Source organism: Bos taurus, chromosome 24 (assembly GCF_002263795.3).
Source record: "Bos taurus isolate L1 Dominette 01449 registration number 42190680 breed Hereford chromosome 24, ARS-UCD2.0, whole genome shotgun sequence".
NCBI classification, from domain to species: Eukaryota; Metazoa; Chordata; class Mammalia; order Artiodactyla; family Bovidae; genus Bos; species Bos taurus.
The window spans coordinates 34,490,004-34,506,588 of record NC_037351.1 but is presented as its reverse complement, the minus strand read 5'-3'; the positions used below and the strand labels follow the sequence as shown (position 1 = coordinate 34,506,588).

General features: G+C 39.2%; 1 protein-coding gene across 1 annotated transcript in view; it reads left to right on the top strand.

The window, feature by feature from the left end:
• MIB1 (MIB E3 ubiquitin protein ligase 1) overlaps nucleotides 1–16,585 on the top strand; it is a 90,409-nt gene that overhangs the window by 7,657 nt on the left and 66,167 nt on the right. Inside the window, exons 2-3 of the mRNA NM_001206030.1 lie at nucleotides 10,464–10,635; nucleotides 12,437–12,566. Coding sequence (NP_001192959.1) covers nucleotides 10,464–10,635; nucleotides 12,437–12,566 — 302 coding nt within the window. The remainder of the gene's footprint in view (nucleotides 1–10,463; nucleotides 10,636–12,436; nucleotides 12,567–16,585) is intronic.

Genomic DNA, 16,585 nt, shown 5'->3' with positions numbered 1-16,585 from the left:
GGCAGAAAGTGAAGAGGAACTTAAGAGCCTCTTGATGAGGTTGGAAGAGGAGAGTGAAAAATCTGGCTTAAAACTCAGCATTCAGGAAACTAAGATCATGGCATCTGGTCCCATCATTACATGGCAAATAGAAGGGGAAAAAGTGAAAACAGTGGCAGATTTTATTTTCTTGGGCTCTAGAATCACTGTGGATGGTGACTGCAGCCATGAAATTAAAAGATGCTCCTAGGAAGGAAAGCTATGACAAACCTAGACAGCGTATTGAAAAGCAAAGACATCACTTTGCTGACAGAGGTCTATATAGTCAAAGCTACTGGTTTTTTCTGAATATTCATTGGAAGGGCTGATGCTGAAGCTGAAGCTCCTGATGTGAAGAGCCGACTCATTAGAAAAGACCATGATGTTGAGAAAGATTGAAGGCAGGAGGAGAAAGGGGACGACAGAGGATGAGATGGTTGGATGGCATCACTGACTCAATGGACGTGAATTTGAGCAACCTCCAGAAGATGGTGAAGGACAGGGAAGCCTGGCATGCTGGAGTCCATGGCGTCGCAAAGAGTCGGACACAACTGAGGGACTGACTGAACAAAACAACAACATAGCCTTTTGTTCATTCAGATCAGGATTTACCACTCAGTTTGCTGCTCATTTACAAACAACTTGAGAATTTTGGGATTTTGGAATAGATAAGAGATTGTGGGCCTGTCTCTTCCATTTCAAAGCACATTCTTTTGTGTTTCCTGGGTCATGTACCTCACTTTGGAGACTGTTGTACTGAGTCACCAGACAAGAGCTTAAGCATGTGAAGTATCTGTGGGAAAATGGCTCTTTTAGAACATTGCTCATTCTCCTAAGCCCATTTCTTTGCTCATATACTTTCAGATGTCCCCATGGCCAGTTTAGCTTGCCCCCCACCCCCTTTTAAACTGGGATGTTTGCATTACAATAAACCACCTCCTCGGACTGAACTAGGAACACAGAAACAATTTGATCTTTTTCCCATAGATTAGCTCTGTGTAAATAGGTTCTTATGAAATAGTCTGGTATCTAAGTTATCTTTACAAGTTCATTTCTGAGGAAAATGATCCTGAATTCTAAACAACCAGCTTTTAAATGAACTTGTAGAACACAACTAAGATAAGGTGGGGTTTAAACTAATGGAGGAGATAATGGAACGTAGCAGGTAGTCCAGACACTCACTTCTGGCTTGGAGTGACTTTGGGAGTATATTTACTTTAGTAGATGCTTGCTGTGGTTAGGATTAGTTTATATTCTCTATGCACACTCATGATAAGAGTATATGGCTTTCTCCCAGGGGTGGGTTTATTGTCTTGATGATAATTTTGTTCCTAAAAAAGCAAAAAATGGGGTGGAAACTTCTGATATTAAAAAAATCATTATTTGGACTTTGGGAGTTTTGTAGGGCTGCTGCTGCTACTGCTGAGTCGCTTCAGTCATGTCTGACTCTGTTCGACCCCATAGACGGCAGCCCACCAGGCTCCCCCGTCCCTGGGATTCTCCAGGCAAGAACACTGGAGTGGGTTTTGTAGGGCTAGTAGTAATAATAAATCGTGAAAGCTTGGGATTGTGATGTTTTACATTATGGTGCCTTGCTTACCTCCCTTTGCCAGCCTCTCTTCGTGGAACAGTGGAAAATGCACCGGGTTAGTAGGGAAGTTAAGGTGTTTGTTCATTCTCTGTTTCCTCATGTGGACTTGTTAACTAGAGGATCAGACATTTACCGGACTTGCATCATGTGTCAGAAATTATGCCAAGCTTTTTACATACTTTATCTCATTTAGTCCTCATAAAAGTGTTATTTGATAGCCTTCATTTTACCGATGAGAAAACAGGCTATGGGAAATGAACAAGTTTGCCCAAGATTTCATAAGTAATTGGTTGATGGTTGAGGTTCACATCCAGGCTTGTCAGTTCTCCCCCACCCCCCATACTTTATAACATTAATCTCTCTAAACTTTAATTCTTCATCTGTCAAATGAAGTTGGAGTAGGTAAAGTTACATAGATGTTTTGCTTCTAAAATGAAATAATGAAGTTTTATCTGTTAGGAGGGAAAAAAGTGGATGAAGTTCTCATTTTTGTTTCATTTCATTTTCTACTCTCGTGTAATAAGTGCTAAAATAGATAGCAAATATATTACTGAAATTGCTAGTTGTGTGCCTAGTTTGATACCTTGTTTCTTTTGTTTGAATTGTGTGAGGCATGATTGTTATGCAAGCTTTTAATAAAGTAGAGTAGAAAAAATAGATGAGAGAATAACTTGTCCAACAGAAAAGTTGAGAGAATCGTAGATTTTGAGTGAGACACTTTCAAAGACATCTCCTTAACTCAAAATAAGAGTTGGTTGGAAGTCGATGGTGTTTCACTCTACTACACTATTGAAATTAACTAAGAAATAGATAATTTTTTCATTTTCCCAAGGGGCACTAGTGGTAAAGAACCTGCCTGCCAATGCAGGAGACCTCAGTGACAAAAGTTCAGTTCTTGGATGGGGAAGATCCCCTGGAGAAGGGCTTGGCAACCCACTCCAGTGTTCTTGCCTGGAGAATCCCTTGGACAGAGGAGCCTGGTGAGAGGAGTCCATGGGGTTGCAGAGTCAGGCACGCAGACAATCTTTTCAGTTTTTAAAATGTATCTCTCTGAGATTTATTTGGTTATTAGAATGGGATTCAATAGCTTTTATTTTGAGTGTAGTATGTTAAATGAGAAACATGATGCCCTAGATATGTAATTATTCTTCAAACAAAATCAGAGCTAAGTAAAGAAAAAACCCAGGTGGAGTCAAGAGCATAAGAGGCCAAGCTTTGTAATCAGACTTACATGGTTTGAATTTGAGCCCGCATATCCTCAATTTCTTCATCTATAATTGAGAATAATAATGCCTACCTTTTAATATTGTTGGGAAGGTTATGTGATATATGTGAAGCACCTAGCTTGGTGTACTGATTTAAGTAGTAATTAGTATTAATAATAATCTTATTTTCACTAATTTACTGTTTCTCAAGAGTAAGGAATGTGGAGTATACCAAGCAGCTGGCAGGTCACAAAGGCCTCACCCTCATCAGGAATTTTAATTACACTTCAATCAGTTTCTAAACAATAAGTACTTTGATGGTTCAGGGAGGATAAGATGCATATTCTAGTTGGTTAACCCTCTTTAATCTCTGTAAACTTTTTGTCACCCTGATTTGGCTTAAAATTGAGTGAATCCATAAATCAGAAATAGGAATTCCTGGTTAGTTGAATTACATCAGCAAATAGTTACGCCACAATAAGTAATTGCGTTTAAACACAGGTTGATGGTTTGTATATTACTTCTTACTGTTAGGTGAAATCTTTTAATTAGGGCAAAAAGGTAGAGGGTTAACTAGGCACTGTACTAGTCTAGGAATGCTTATCTTTTATTTTAAAAGTTTATTACACAGTATTTAAGGTATACTGGTACATGAGTGATTAATAAATACCTGTGCACCTATCTACAAATAAAGCATTTCTGATGTTTGAAACACTGTACTTCTTCCCAATTTCATTCCCTTCCTCTCGTAAAGTAACCACTCTGTAGAAATTCTGCTACCACTGTGTAGAAATTAGTAGTTCCTATGGATTTCTTTACATTTATGCTATGTTGTATATATCTGTAAACAATCAACATTTTTGTATTCTTGTATAATTTTAAAATGGAGCATTATGGTTGAAGAGTTCATCCATGTCGAATTGTGTGGCTCTTAAAGGTTCATTTTAGATACTCCATTATATACCTCATATACGTCTGCACTCTCTTGTTAATGAACATTTACATTATTTACTCTTGCTTCACATAATGAACTGCTTATAGTGAGAAACTTCTCTTTTTCGATCATCTTTTCTCTCTAGAAATTTAGCAGTTTACTTAAATCAATGCTTTGTGGATTTGAACTGTTTTCCTTGCCTCTTTTAAGAACTTGTGGTTATTGATTTCAATTAGCATGTTTTACCGTTTTCATAAAATTAGCCAACAAAAAGACTTAAGCTATGTAAATTCTCTAAGTTACTGAATTTAGGCGAGATGTCATTAAATGTAGAGCAGATGGTCATTTAAATATTAGAATGAGTCAAAAGCTATCATCAGGTGGTTCATTTAACAGTGGCAGATGTCTTCATAAAGCTTAGCAAAGGGAAAGAGCGTTACTCTCTAGGGTGATGTGGTATTCTATAAGGAGAAAAAGCACTAATGGGGTTAGTTAAGGAATTAAATTTCAAGAAAGGGAAATTTTAAGGAATAACTCTTGCTAGGGCTGAGGAGATTTTGAATGGAAGAGGACAGTTTTAGGTGAGAATGAATTGGGTGGATGAAGTAAGGGCAAACAAAAAAGCTACCACAGTAAGAGGTTACTAAAATGTTGGCCTTTTCATTTAAGGCTCTTTCTCCTTTTTAATGTTTTCTTTAAATATCAACTTTTGTTTTAAAGTCAATTCATTGCATTGTCATTAAAAATTCTCTCCTGCTCATTTTGGTGTTGGAGCAGCTGCTTTGTTGACTTTCTACAGTTCTCAGCATTGGTCGGTTTCACAGCTGTTCGGTAGCTTTGTTGGCATTTGAACTGTGGGAACCAAAAAAGGATTTGGGTGTGCTTTTGTGTGCATTAATGATTTTCTTGAAGTATTCTTAAAACCATGAATTGTAGGAGGGTGTTTTGTTTTTAACCGGTTATCATTGTGTGTTTAAATGGTTCCATTTAAAGAAAGCGTATACTCAGATTATGAGCTGATGAATGTTATTCTTGTACGTGTGGAAAATGCACTTAGAGATGAAAAATATGTAAGTAGGGGACTAGCTGAAACCTGGACTTGTCTTTTTTTGGTCAGGTGGGGATATGTTTTCCCTTTGGCTCTCATCAGTCCACACTGCTTTGAAGAGCTGGGCCAGTAGTTTAGGGTGTGCCTCTCAGTGTGTGTGGGGCCAGTTTGTTTAGTATGCTTGGCTTTTTGTGATGGCATAGGAGACCTATCTTAGACCTTGTTCAGAAATGTAACTGTTGTGTGGACATTTACTGTCACTGCTCTTTGATATTATGCAGTTTTGGGTCCTGGTGTTTTCCTGAGTTAAGACAGATTAAGGAGTGTACGTGTTAGGTATGCATTTTATTTTCATAAGCATGGAATAACTAGGTTAGGCTATGGGTTAAAAGAAAAAAACTTTGAGTTGTTAGGTACCACGTTGCTAACGTAACAATTTGAAAGTTGGTTTCTATAAATCATTGGAGTTCCTCGTATTTTTATTTTCAGCTTTTATTTTAATTGTAAGGGACATATACCAGCATTTCTGATGCTTATACTGCATATTAAATGCCCCTTCTTACCCAGCTGCTTCCTACAATTAATACACACTGAGTGTAGAAAACTTGAAAAACCACAAAGGGGAATGAATCCCATCAAGCACATTTTGGGGGTTATCTTTCTAATTTTTCTGTGCATATGTGTTATACATATAATTTATTTACCAAAGTGCTGTATTGTAATTCTTAGCAAACTACTTTATAAAATAATAATATTGTTTACCATCTCAGTAATGTTTCTTCTGCAATGTAGTTTAATAACCACAGAGAATTTTCCTTTATGGATTACCTTAGTTGATACATAAATTGTCTCATATTTTCAACATCAGTTATGTTAAATTTTTATTTACTACAAAAAATTTGGTATCACTGGGTGTACCTTTTTAAAATTTTCAAGGCGGGGTCAAAATCTTTAAAAAGCATTTAAAACATTTTGCAGGTACCTTCTCTGTAGATATTGTATCAATTTCTGTTTCCCTCGCAACAGTATCCATCTGACTGGCTTTCTTGACACCATCTTCACATACATGGATGTGTTATTTGTAATGTGTGCTGATTCAGGAAGATAAAGTTGGTATCTCTTGTACTTCCTTTTTAAAGTTATGAAATTATAATAAACAGACACTTCTCCAAAAAAGATGTACAGATGGCTAATAAACACATGAAAAGATGCTCAACATTGCTCATTATTAGAGAAATGCAAATCGAAACCACAATGAGGTATCATCTTACGCTGGTCAGAATGGCTACCATCAAGAAGTCTACAAACAGTAAATGCTGGAGAGGGTGTGGAGAAAAGGAACCCTTTTACACTGTTGGTGGGAATGCAAACTGGTTTAGCCACTATGGAGAACAGTGTGGAGATTGCTTAAAAAACTGGAAATAGAACTGCCATATGACCCAGCAATCCCACTGCTGGGCATAGACACCGAGGAAACTAGAAGAAAGAGACCCGTGTACCCCAGTGTACATTGCTGCACTGTTTACAGTAGCTAGGACATGGAAACAACCTAGATGTCCGTAGGCAGATGAATGGATAAGGAAGTTTTGGCACATACACACTATAGACTGTTACTCAGCTATAAAAAGGAATGCATGGGGCTGAGTCAGTTTGAATGAGTGGATGAAATGAGCCTCTTATACAGAGTGAAGTAAGTCAGAGAAACACCAATACAATATATTCATGCATATATATGGAATTTATAAAGACGATAAATTTATAATGATGATCCTATATGCAAGGCAGCAGAAGAGACACTGATGTAAAGAACAGACTTCTGGACTATGGGGGAGAAGGCACAATCATTATATATGGGATGATTTGAGAGAATAGCATTGAAATGTGTATATTACCATATGTAAAATAGATGACCAGTGCAAGTTCGATGCACGAAGCAGGGCACTCAAAGCCGGTGTGCTGAGACAACCCAGAGGGATTGGGTTGGGGAGGGAGGTGGGAGCGGGGTTCAGGATGGGGGACACATGTACACCCGTGGCTTATTCATATCGGTGTATGGCAAAAATCACCACAATATTGTAATTATCTACCAATTAAACAATTTAAAAAACCAAAAAATAATTCAAAAGTGTACAAACAGCAAACAAATGTGGAAGCGCCCTCCCCTTCCTCATCTGTGCTGCCTCGACCCACTGTGTGCAGTTGGGAGGAGTGGCTTGGTTTTCTCCGTTTGTACACTTTCTGTATGGGTGTGCTAACATGGTTATGTGTGTGACTTCTACATTTTGTGTCATGCTTAGACTTTACTCAAGATTATAAAAGATGCTGTTCAACTATTTTTTCTAGCACTTTTATGATTTCCTTTTTTCATATTTAGCTCATTATCCTTATTTTTGCTACACTGTACTCCAGAGAACTATAACAAAGATTGTATCTTATTTTTAACTTGCTTTGTTTTAGTTGCAATGGTTGCATAACAAATAGCCCAAAACTTTGTATTGTGGAAGATATTTGTGTGCTCGAGGCTTAGTGGGGAATGGCCTGCCTCTGTTCCGCCGTTGTCTGGGGCTTCAGGGAGAAGAGTCAACAGTGGAGGGGCTGGCCCAGCCAGGCTTCCTTGGGCATGTCTTTCCACCTCTCTGTGGCAGCTTCAGGTAGCCAGACTTAGTATGAGAGAGTGCCCACGACATGGCACAGTGGGGGCGGTGGGCGCCATGAATCTTGAAACGGGGAGAGAGAGACACATGGACAGACAAATGGCACAGAAATCATGCAGTGTCACTTTGGTCACCTTCTGTTAACCAAGGCAAATGTCCCCTCTGGTTCAGGGGGGAGGAAAACAGACCTGCCTATTGATGGTCACTTGTTATTCATTGTCCTGTTGTCAGAGGAGCACTTGGGGTGGATATAGTTGGTGAGATTTTCTTTAGAAAATAATCTGTTACACCTTTCCTCCATTTTAAGTATACACTCAGTTTTCTAGGAATGTAACTGATATAAAATCTTAAATCAGGTGTATATCTGTATTTCAGTATTAAAATGATGAATTAAAAAACTCATATAGTGATTTTTGCCATTATTAAAAAGTGCGATTTTTATGAAAATTTAAAATTCACTTTAGTAGCCTTGCATCAGATATGACAGTTGTTCAAAGTCTTTGTTGATAGGTTTTAAAATTTACCTTAAAATCTTAATGTGAGCCAGGATAATTTCTTTCTTAACTCGGTAGACTTTTGCTATTTGTGTTGGGAGATAATAATTACAAGAATATTTACAAAATTATGTTTTCAAAATGAACACTTTAAGGAAAGGTTATATATTGGTTTAAATCAAAATATAGCAGATTCTTAGTAACCCTTGTGATTAGCCAGATTATGGATTCCTTGCTACTTAGGGGAAAAAAAAAAAACAACCCTCCTCATATGATTGAAAAACACCAAACAAATCCTTTCTCTGTACACATTTATACACCCCAAAAGGAAGAATAGATGCAAATTGCATTTGGCTTTCTGATTTATATTCTAAAAACACTAAAGCATGCAGTACCAGTGAATGCTGGTAGCTCTGAGTTGTGCAGCCATAAATTTGGTTTTTAATTTTAGTTTACAGTCTGTTAAGCTGGAGTCTAATCTCCTTTGAGCCTGTGGCAGATGATCACTTCCATGATTGAGGCAGTCAGAATTAATTAGCCGTAGGCTAGAATGGGAAGGGCCGGATGAGCTACCCTTGAGTAGGTCTGTCTCGAATGGCAGGTGTGCCCTCTGTTGCTATCGTGGAGTGAACACAATGAAAGGAACCCAGGGGATAGGTACAGCTCAGGGAAGCTATGAGCTTTGGGGGAAAACCAGAGATAAAATAGTAATTAGTGCATGGAGAGGGTGGGTAATTTGCTAAAATGAAGGTCATCCACACATGAATTAATTGATTATTCTCCATATGTAGTCTCTGGGAAATTGAGAAATTTGTTCTTTAATTTTTGTATAGAGTATTGCTATATTTGCCAAGGATATATGACAGCTTTGATCATTAAATTAGAATTGGTTGACTAGTACATTTAATATATCTCTATTAAGGTTAAGTGCAGTCTAATTCCTTATATTTGCCTTTTTGCTCTAAATGCCTTTCTAAGTATGTTTACCTCTGTTATATCACTTCAGCTTCACAATCTCTCTTTCCATATTGTCCTGGTCTGCTTGGGCTGCCATAACAATCTACCACAGACTGGGGGATTTGTAAACAACAGGAATTGATTTCTCAGATACTAGGTAGTCTGAGTTCAGAGTGGTGATGGCTAGTTCGGTTCCCTAGTGAGGGCTCATTCCTTCCAGTGTTCATTTCTCCCCACCCCATCCCTCCCTCGCTTTTACATCTTAACCATCTCAGCGTAGGCACTTAATTTAGAATCTGGTTACCATCCTTATAGAGATTTTAAACTTGGATATAGACAAGAGTTCAGTAGGGTTTTTCTCTTTTCCGGGAAGTAGCAGTAGTGTATGAGTTCTTGTTTAGTTACAGCGGTACTACTTTTGTGTTATAGTTCTTGCGTATTCTGCACATTCTCATTTTATTCTTAGAACATACCTTTCCTTTAAAGATCATATCACTTCCTCCAAAGGGAATGAGGTTCTGAGAACTAATAGGACTCATTTTTAATTTAATTATTGGAAATTTTTCTAAATTTATACAGAACAGAGAGTATAATGAACCCCCGTGTTAACTGTTACCCAACTTCAAATGAGCAGTCTTGTTTCATCTCAGCTCACCGTACTTCCCCTCCTTCTCCACTGTGTATTTTGAAATAAATACTGTAGTTTTACATGTAAATATTTTAGTTAAAATGACTTTTGTGGACACAGAGAAAGCTATTATTGACAGAGCCAGAATTTGATGTAGGAGGGTGTCAGCATCGGGCGTGACCACACAGCATGTCATAAAGTAGTGACACTGATGTTCACAGGCCACACATTGTTTAAAAAACCCCTGGTTTTAATTTACGTGAACAAGTGATCTTAGTGTAACAGAATAGTAAAGGAGCAGTATTCCCTCGTCTTCGTACCATACAGTGTCAGTAGTGGTATTTTTGGTGGAGGTTGTTTTACCAAGTGCTTGTTTTCTTTTTCTAGCATTTATTACTTCTTTTTCCTTAAGGAAACAACAACAACAAACTCAGCTATGTTATTTCCCATTAAACTGGGAAGCAAAAAGTTGTCATTACCTAGGGATAAAAGCTTAAGTTAATTGACTGTTTCTGGTATTATGAGAATAAAACTGTCTTCTTCTTTGGAATTATTTACCTGGAGAATAGGTTTGTGTTGCTCAAAAAGTTTTTAATGTGTTTGAAGTCTGAAACATCTCCTTGATGATAAAGGATTTTTCCTTCTCTCTCTGGATTGAATGTAAGTTTCAGGTTTGGATGAGAGCAAGGAAAGTGCTACTGAGAAGTGTTCTTACTAATGACAAAAGAAGGAATAGAAAAGGTTTAGTCTGTAATTTGTACTCTTTAGAATATTTGCTGTTATCTTGAAACCGTATATGGTTCATTTGAAATATTGTTTCTTGCTTTATTGAGCTATTTTGTAAAATGCTGTGTTCCTATTTTTTCCCTCAGGGAATACTGTTCAAATAAACAGTACTTGAAATTAATGTCAGCATGCATCTCTGTTTTAACAGGCATCAAGCATGATGGAACCATGTGTGATACCTGCCGCCAGCAGCCTATCATTGGCATTCGGTGGAAGTGTGCAGAGTGTACAAATTACGACTTGTGCACCGTTTGTTATCATGGAGATAAACATCATTTAAGGCATCGCTTTTATAGAATTACCACACCAGGGAGTGAGCGGTATGGGAATCAACTTTTCTTTTCCAATTGCGATTCTTTGTCTCTGTTACATTTTTTGTACCATTCAGCCTTAAAAATAGGATTAGGAAATAGCTTCTGACAGCTGGTTTAGTAGGAAGTAGCAGATAGCAGGCTAGATGGGGACCAGGGCCACCACAGACAAGAAGAGAACTGGTGCAGCGGAGCTAGGTGCGTTTTTCCAGGATAATCGGGGCTGTTCGTTCTCTTGTATAGAGACGTGGCCCTGCTCAGTGTTTGGATGTGCAAGGGTGGCCCAAGGAAGGCTGATGGTTTTCTCCGTATGCATTCTATCCTGTGAACACTAGGGCACAGTTACGGAATCAAGAGACATTTATTCAGACTATAGAGCTTTAAGACTGTACTTGGGTAAATCTGAAGATAAACAGGGCATGTTATTCTTAAAGCAGTTTACAGGTTAAGGGATTGTCATTGATCAGCAGTGATTATCATGTGATGTTTCGGACTGTATATAGAGATACATAAAAAGTGTCTTAGGAGCAAAGAGAGGAGTGTTGAGTGTGAGTGGGTGCAGAGGTTTCGCTGATGGAGTATTCTCAGGGAGCTGTGACTAATGCAGAGAAACGAGTCAAGTCGGTGAAGGGAGGCGGCAACAGGAGTAATAGAAAGATGGATTTTTGTGTCATACTGTCCTGGTTCAAATCCTGGCCCTGCCATTTGTTGAGTCATTTTCTGCAAATTGTTTAGTTTTGTCTTTTGCTTACAGTTTTTAAAGTTGGAGTGTAGTAAAGACATTTTGAAAATGAATAGTGAGATGAAAGTAGAATTTAAAAATCCCAGTTCTGTTTGATTTTTTAGGAATGAGAAAGCTGTAGGAAAATAAGGGATGGAAGGCTTTGGAGAACCATGCTTGTCTAGGTAGCTGCATGTACAGTCTCTTTCAAGGTCCGTAGTCTTTTGTAGGTGTACACTGCTTTAGAGACAGTTTGGTGTAGATCAGATCCAGGCCACAGATGTATTTTGCTTGACTTGCTCTCAATTTTTGAGCAGTTACTTAGCTTGTAAAACCTGTGAAAGGTGAATTTCTGTGAAAGGTGATTTCACAGAAAGATCACTTTATGAATTCTAACTCCCCCTCCGCCCAGGCTGTCACCGCAGGGCCTGTATTTGTTCCTGGCAGCGGCTGGCTGAAGCCCAGGAGCATCTGTCCCCTTTAGACAAAGCGTCCTCTGGTGCTCACCAAAGTCCCTACCACTCCTTATTGTCTTCCTCTGCCCAAGGTCGAGTGCCATTCGTCATTTGCCATTGCCGTGGTGCCGTCTCTCTCAGGCCCTCGTTTGCAGTGTGTGCCTGGCAGTTATCGGGTTTTGTATAGGCCATCTCTAAAGTAGTGAAGAGTTGCAGTGATACCCTGCAGTGGTCAGACTGGATTCATGTGTTGATTCCATTCCAGTTTAACTTTTGTGACCTTGGGCAAGTTATGGATGCTTACCTCTTTGGGACTTTTTGTAAAATGAGTAATGTAATAAATAGTACCTTTATCTTAAGGTGGGTAACAGAGTTTATATCTCTGTTTTTATGTATAGGAAAAGCTAAGTGAGTATAAACTGTTGTTATTATTCCAACTACTAATGTCTTCATCAGCATACCTTAGGGAATGTGGAAAGTATTCCTGTTACTTTTATGGTGTTAACCAGAGCAAAGAAAAATCTTTTGTGTTTTCAAAATAACCTTTTATATAGTCGTTATTTTAAAAAATAAATTGCCACCCATTACCAATTTTATTTTTATGTAAAATTGAAAATAGATAATCTTCTTTTAGGGTTCTGTTAGAGTCTCGTAGAAAATCGAAGAAGATCACGGCCCGAGGGATCTTCGCAGGTGCCAGAGTGGTACGAGGAGTGGACTGGCAGTGGGAAGATCAGGACGGAGGGAATGGACGCAGGGGAAAGGTAAAGGTTGTTTCTGATCCGTCATGTTATTCTCGAATACTGTGTATTCAGTAGATGTTAAAACTACTGTAATTGAATTTCGTGGCCCATTTTCTTTAAGGCCAATAACAGTTTCTTAAACTTTTTATTTTTTTTCCCCTGGGAAGAAAAACGATTGTTCCCTCTCTGCTGTACACGTTGGTGTTCAGTGAGAAGATTGGTGGGTAGAAAGTTTTCTTTTCCTCCTTTAGGCTTCATGTTGCTGTTTTGCTGTCCAGAATGCCTTTCCGAACATCCTTTTTGGGCCAGTCCTCCTTAAGCAGTATCTCATGCTCTTGGCTTTCTTGTTATTAACATTTCATGTGAATTTACTTGCTTTATGTTTCATTCCCTCACAGATGCGTTTCTGAGAGATCATAGGTAGAGTGGTCTGGGGGTCAATTACGGCAGTTATTCTGAAGGGAATTTTGTAGTCTCTTTAATGGGGTGGGATAACCAGAGATATCAGGGTAAGTGGGTTGTTGGTTTTGCTTATTTTGGATTTCGTGTTGCTTTTGCTGATGATGCAGTCGTTGATCAGTCAGCAAATCCTGAACGTATGTTCTGGGTGTTTTGCTCGGTGTACTGAATGTGTTTTCAAATCCTGAATGTGTGTTCTGGGTGTTTTGCTTGGTGTACTGAAATTAATAGCATTTCCCTTTGAGACTTCAGCGTCAGTCCCTGTTCCACTGTTACCTTCTGTAAAATATTGTTCTTAGCATTAAGGAATGATGACTTTAAAGTCTGTGTCATCTGAGGAATTCTTCCTAGGGACTTGAAGGCCTCTTGTACTACTTGGTGCTATGTAAATTCTTTTGAATTTAAGATTTTTAAACATTTGTCAAATAAAATGTTTTCCAAATTCAGAGTATTGCTGTATTGATTTCATTTTTAAATGATAAGGTCTAATGTTTAACGTTTGGAAGTCAGACAAATAATTTAGTCTTTTATCTTTTAAGTACTTTGATTTTTATTAGGAAGCAATGCTTTTTAAGAAAAACTTTAGTAAATATTTACTGACCACATAGGTGCAGGACTGCAAGGAGATCCAACCAGTCCATTCTAAAAGAGATCAGTCCCGGGTGTTCACTGGAAGGACTGATGCTAAAGCTGAAACTCCAATACTTTGGCCACCTCATGAGAGGAGTTGACTCATTGGAAAAGACTCTGATGCTGGGAGGGATTGGGGGCAGGAGGAGAAGGGGACAACAGAGGATGAGATGGCTGGATGGCATCACCGACTCGATGGACATGAGTTTGGGTGAACTCCGGGCTTTGATGACGGACAGGGAGGCCTGGCGTGCTGCGGTTCATGGGGTCGCAAAGAGTCGGACATGACTGAGCGACTGAAGTGAACTGAATTAGGTGCAGGATTCTGTTCCAGGCATGAAGGTTGTAGGAATAAACAGAAAAGACGAGGCTCCTACTCTTGGGAGGCCTGTGTTCTCATTAGAGGAGATGGAGAGCCAGAATTCAAATCTAAGTTCTGTGACCAGCAGCATTAGTGTCACCTGACAGCTTGTTACAGGCATGCTAGGTAATAGGTCACCTTCCTCCTGGACTTGCCAAATTAGAATCTTCATGTTAATAAGATACCGAAGTCACTCAAGTGCACGTTAAAGTTTGAGAAGCACATTTCTTTCTTTCTTTCTTTCTTTTTTTGTATTGGGGTATAGCCAGTTAACAATGTTGTGAAAGTTTCAGGTGGACGGCAGAGGGACTCAGCCATATATATACATGTGTCCATTCTCCTCCAAATTCTCTTCCCATCCAGGCTGCCACATAACATTGAGCAGAGTTCCCTGTGCTGTGCTATACAGCAGGTCCATGTTGGTTATCTGTTTGAAATACAGCAGAGTGTACATGTCCATCCCAAACTCCCTAACTATCCCTCATCTCCCCTCCCCACCTGCACCCTGGGCAAGCATAAGGAGAAGCACGTTTCTAGAAGCAACACTAGACCACAGACCAGTGTGAGTTTGGGGAAGATGCCATCTGTGGCTGAATGGAGTGCTATCGGGGCATGCTTGGCAAGCCAGTGGCAGAGCAGAGGTATCCCTTGGGGGGTGGGCACAGGAACAGCCTTGTCCCAATGCAGAGGGTCTTGGTGAGTGGAACTCAGGCTGGATGTAACCCTCTGCTTTCCTCTTTGGCAAGGCCTTTTGTGCAGTAAACAGCTTCTGCAGTTGTTTACTGCAATCCTGTGTCACATGGGGTGTATAAAACATATGTTGAAGCTTGAAGAATAGTAGTGAAATTTTAAAAGGTAAATTTTATTCCTACTCTACGGATTAAAAAAGAGTGTTACGAATACCTGTAAAAGCCTTCTGTTTACTCTTTCCCAGCTGCAAAGCCCTGCAAGGTAACTAATTCTTCCTGTCATTATTCCCTTGTTTGTCTTTATTACTGTATGACTTAGTGCTCTGTATTACAACGTTTAGGATTTAAGTTTTTGAGAAACCAAGTAGCAAGCAGAAATCTAGCCTTTGTAAAGACAGAGCAGAATTGTGCTTTTAGACGAAAGCTTCTAGGGAGAAGATAAACTGAATTTAGTCTCTGGATAATGACATCCCTGGGAGCTTGTAAGAGTCTTTCTGGGGTAGTCAGTAGACACGGTCATTAGTAGGTCCTGGAAAACACGGGGCTTAGCACGGTCAGGACACCAGGAAGGGCAAAAGTATGGACCGCGTGCTGTACACTGAACAGGAATGTAGTCAGAGGGCATGTGTTGTTTGCTTCCAAGCTTACCATGATACACCTCAAAGTTTTAGGAATAAGGCAAAGCAGAATATTCTGTTGAGTGGGATGAGAAACCTCGGCTGGTTTAGGTGGCAGGGAATGGGGGAATGCAGGGGAGAGTGGGAACCTCATCATTACATAGTCCAATAAGCCAAGTTCAGTTGAGAATTTGGGTCCGGCTCACTCAGGCAGTGTGTCCTTACGTCGATAAAGTGATATGATGGCAGTGGACATCTTGGTAATGAAAGCCTTAAGCATGTCTGGCCCGTGAGTCACGTGGCTGCAGTCAGATTGCCCTTGACACCTGGTACCCAGCAGGCATCTTGGCAGCCTCTGATGGATGCCTTTGTCTCTTTCCTGGCTGGATCTTGTGTTTTCTGTATCCCATTACATCATCTTCCTTAGTTACTCTTCCTTTTGATGGAGTACATGTCCTGTTAATGTTTTTTGAAAGAGTGCATGAGAAGTAAATTTTTTAATACTTTCATTCTATAAAGTGGTTTAGCTTTATATTCTTCCTCACACTTAATTATGTGGTCAGAGGGTTAAAAAAAACTGTTTTTCATCACCTTTTCAAAAGCAGTTGCTGCTAAAGCCTGAAGCCACGTAAATGGCACTTTTCAGGATTTGTGTTATATTGACACTTCTTAGGTGGAATACAGAGTAGCAGTTTTGAAGCTTTGAGTCATCAGTATTACATTTTTGGTTTGTTGATTTAATACTTGTTACATTTTAGGAACAAAAAGAAAAATAAATGAAACCATCTTGCACATATGACTCTGAGTGAGGGAACTTAATGTAATAGGAAGTCTTCAGGGTAACATTATTTAAGCACATGTTTGAAATGGAATATAATTTTTGTCTGACTCTTTCTGACCCTGTGTGTGAATGAATAAAGTTTTTAATTCCCCCTTTTCCTTCATGGCTGGCGCCTCTCTCTCCCAGTCCTCTGGTGTAACCCACACAAACCTGGTGTAACCCACGTGAAGGTGGTAGTGTATTCTTATCTTTTTTCCTTGGGGTTCAAGATTCCCCATTCTCATTACTCTGTGTTCTCAACTGTAGGGTTAGTTTGAGCCATATTAAGGGATAGATACCAAATTGGGTGATGTTGTATTAGTACTGATACCGTCTATGGCCTGTCACATGCCTGCATGTACCATGGTGTTTTGCATGGTGACAACAGCGTTAACACAAAAATAAGCAGGTCAAGTGCAGGCTTTGACAGACATGATGTAAGGATAGCATAGAAATGTGTAGTA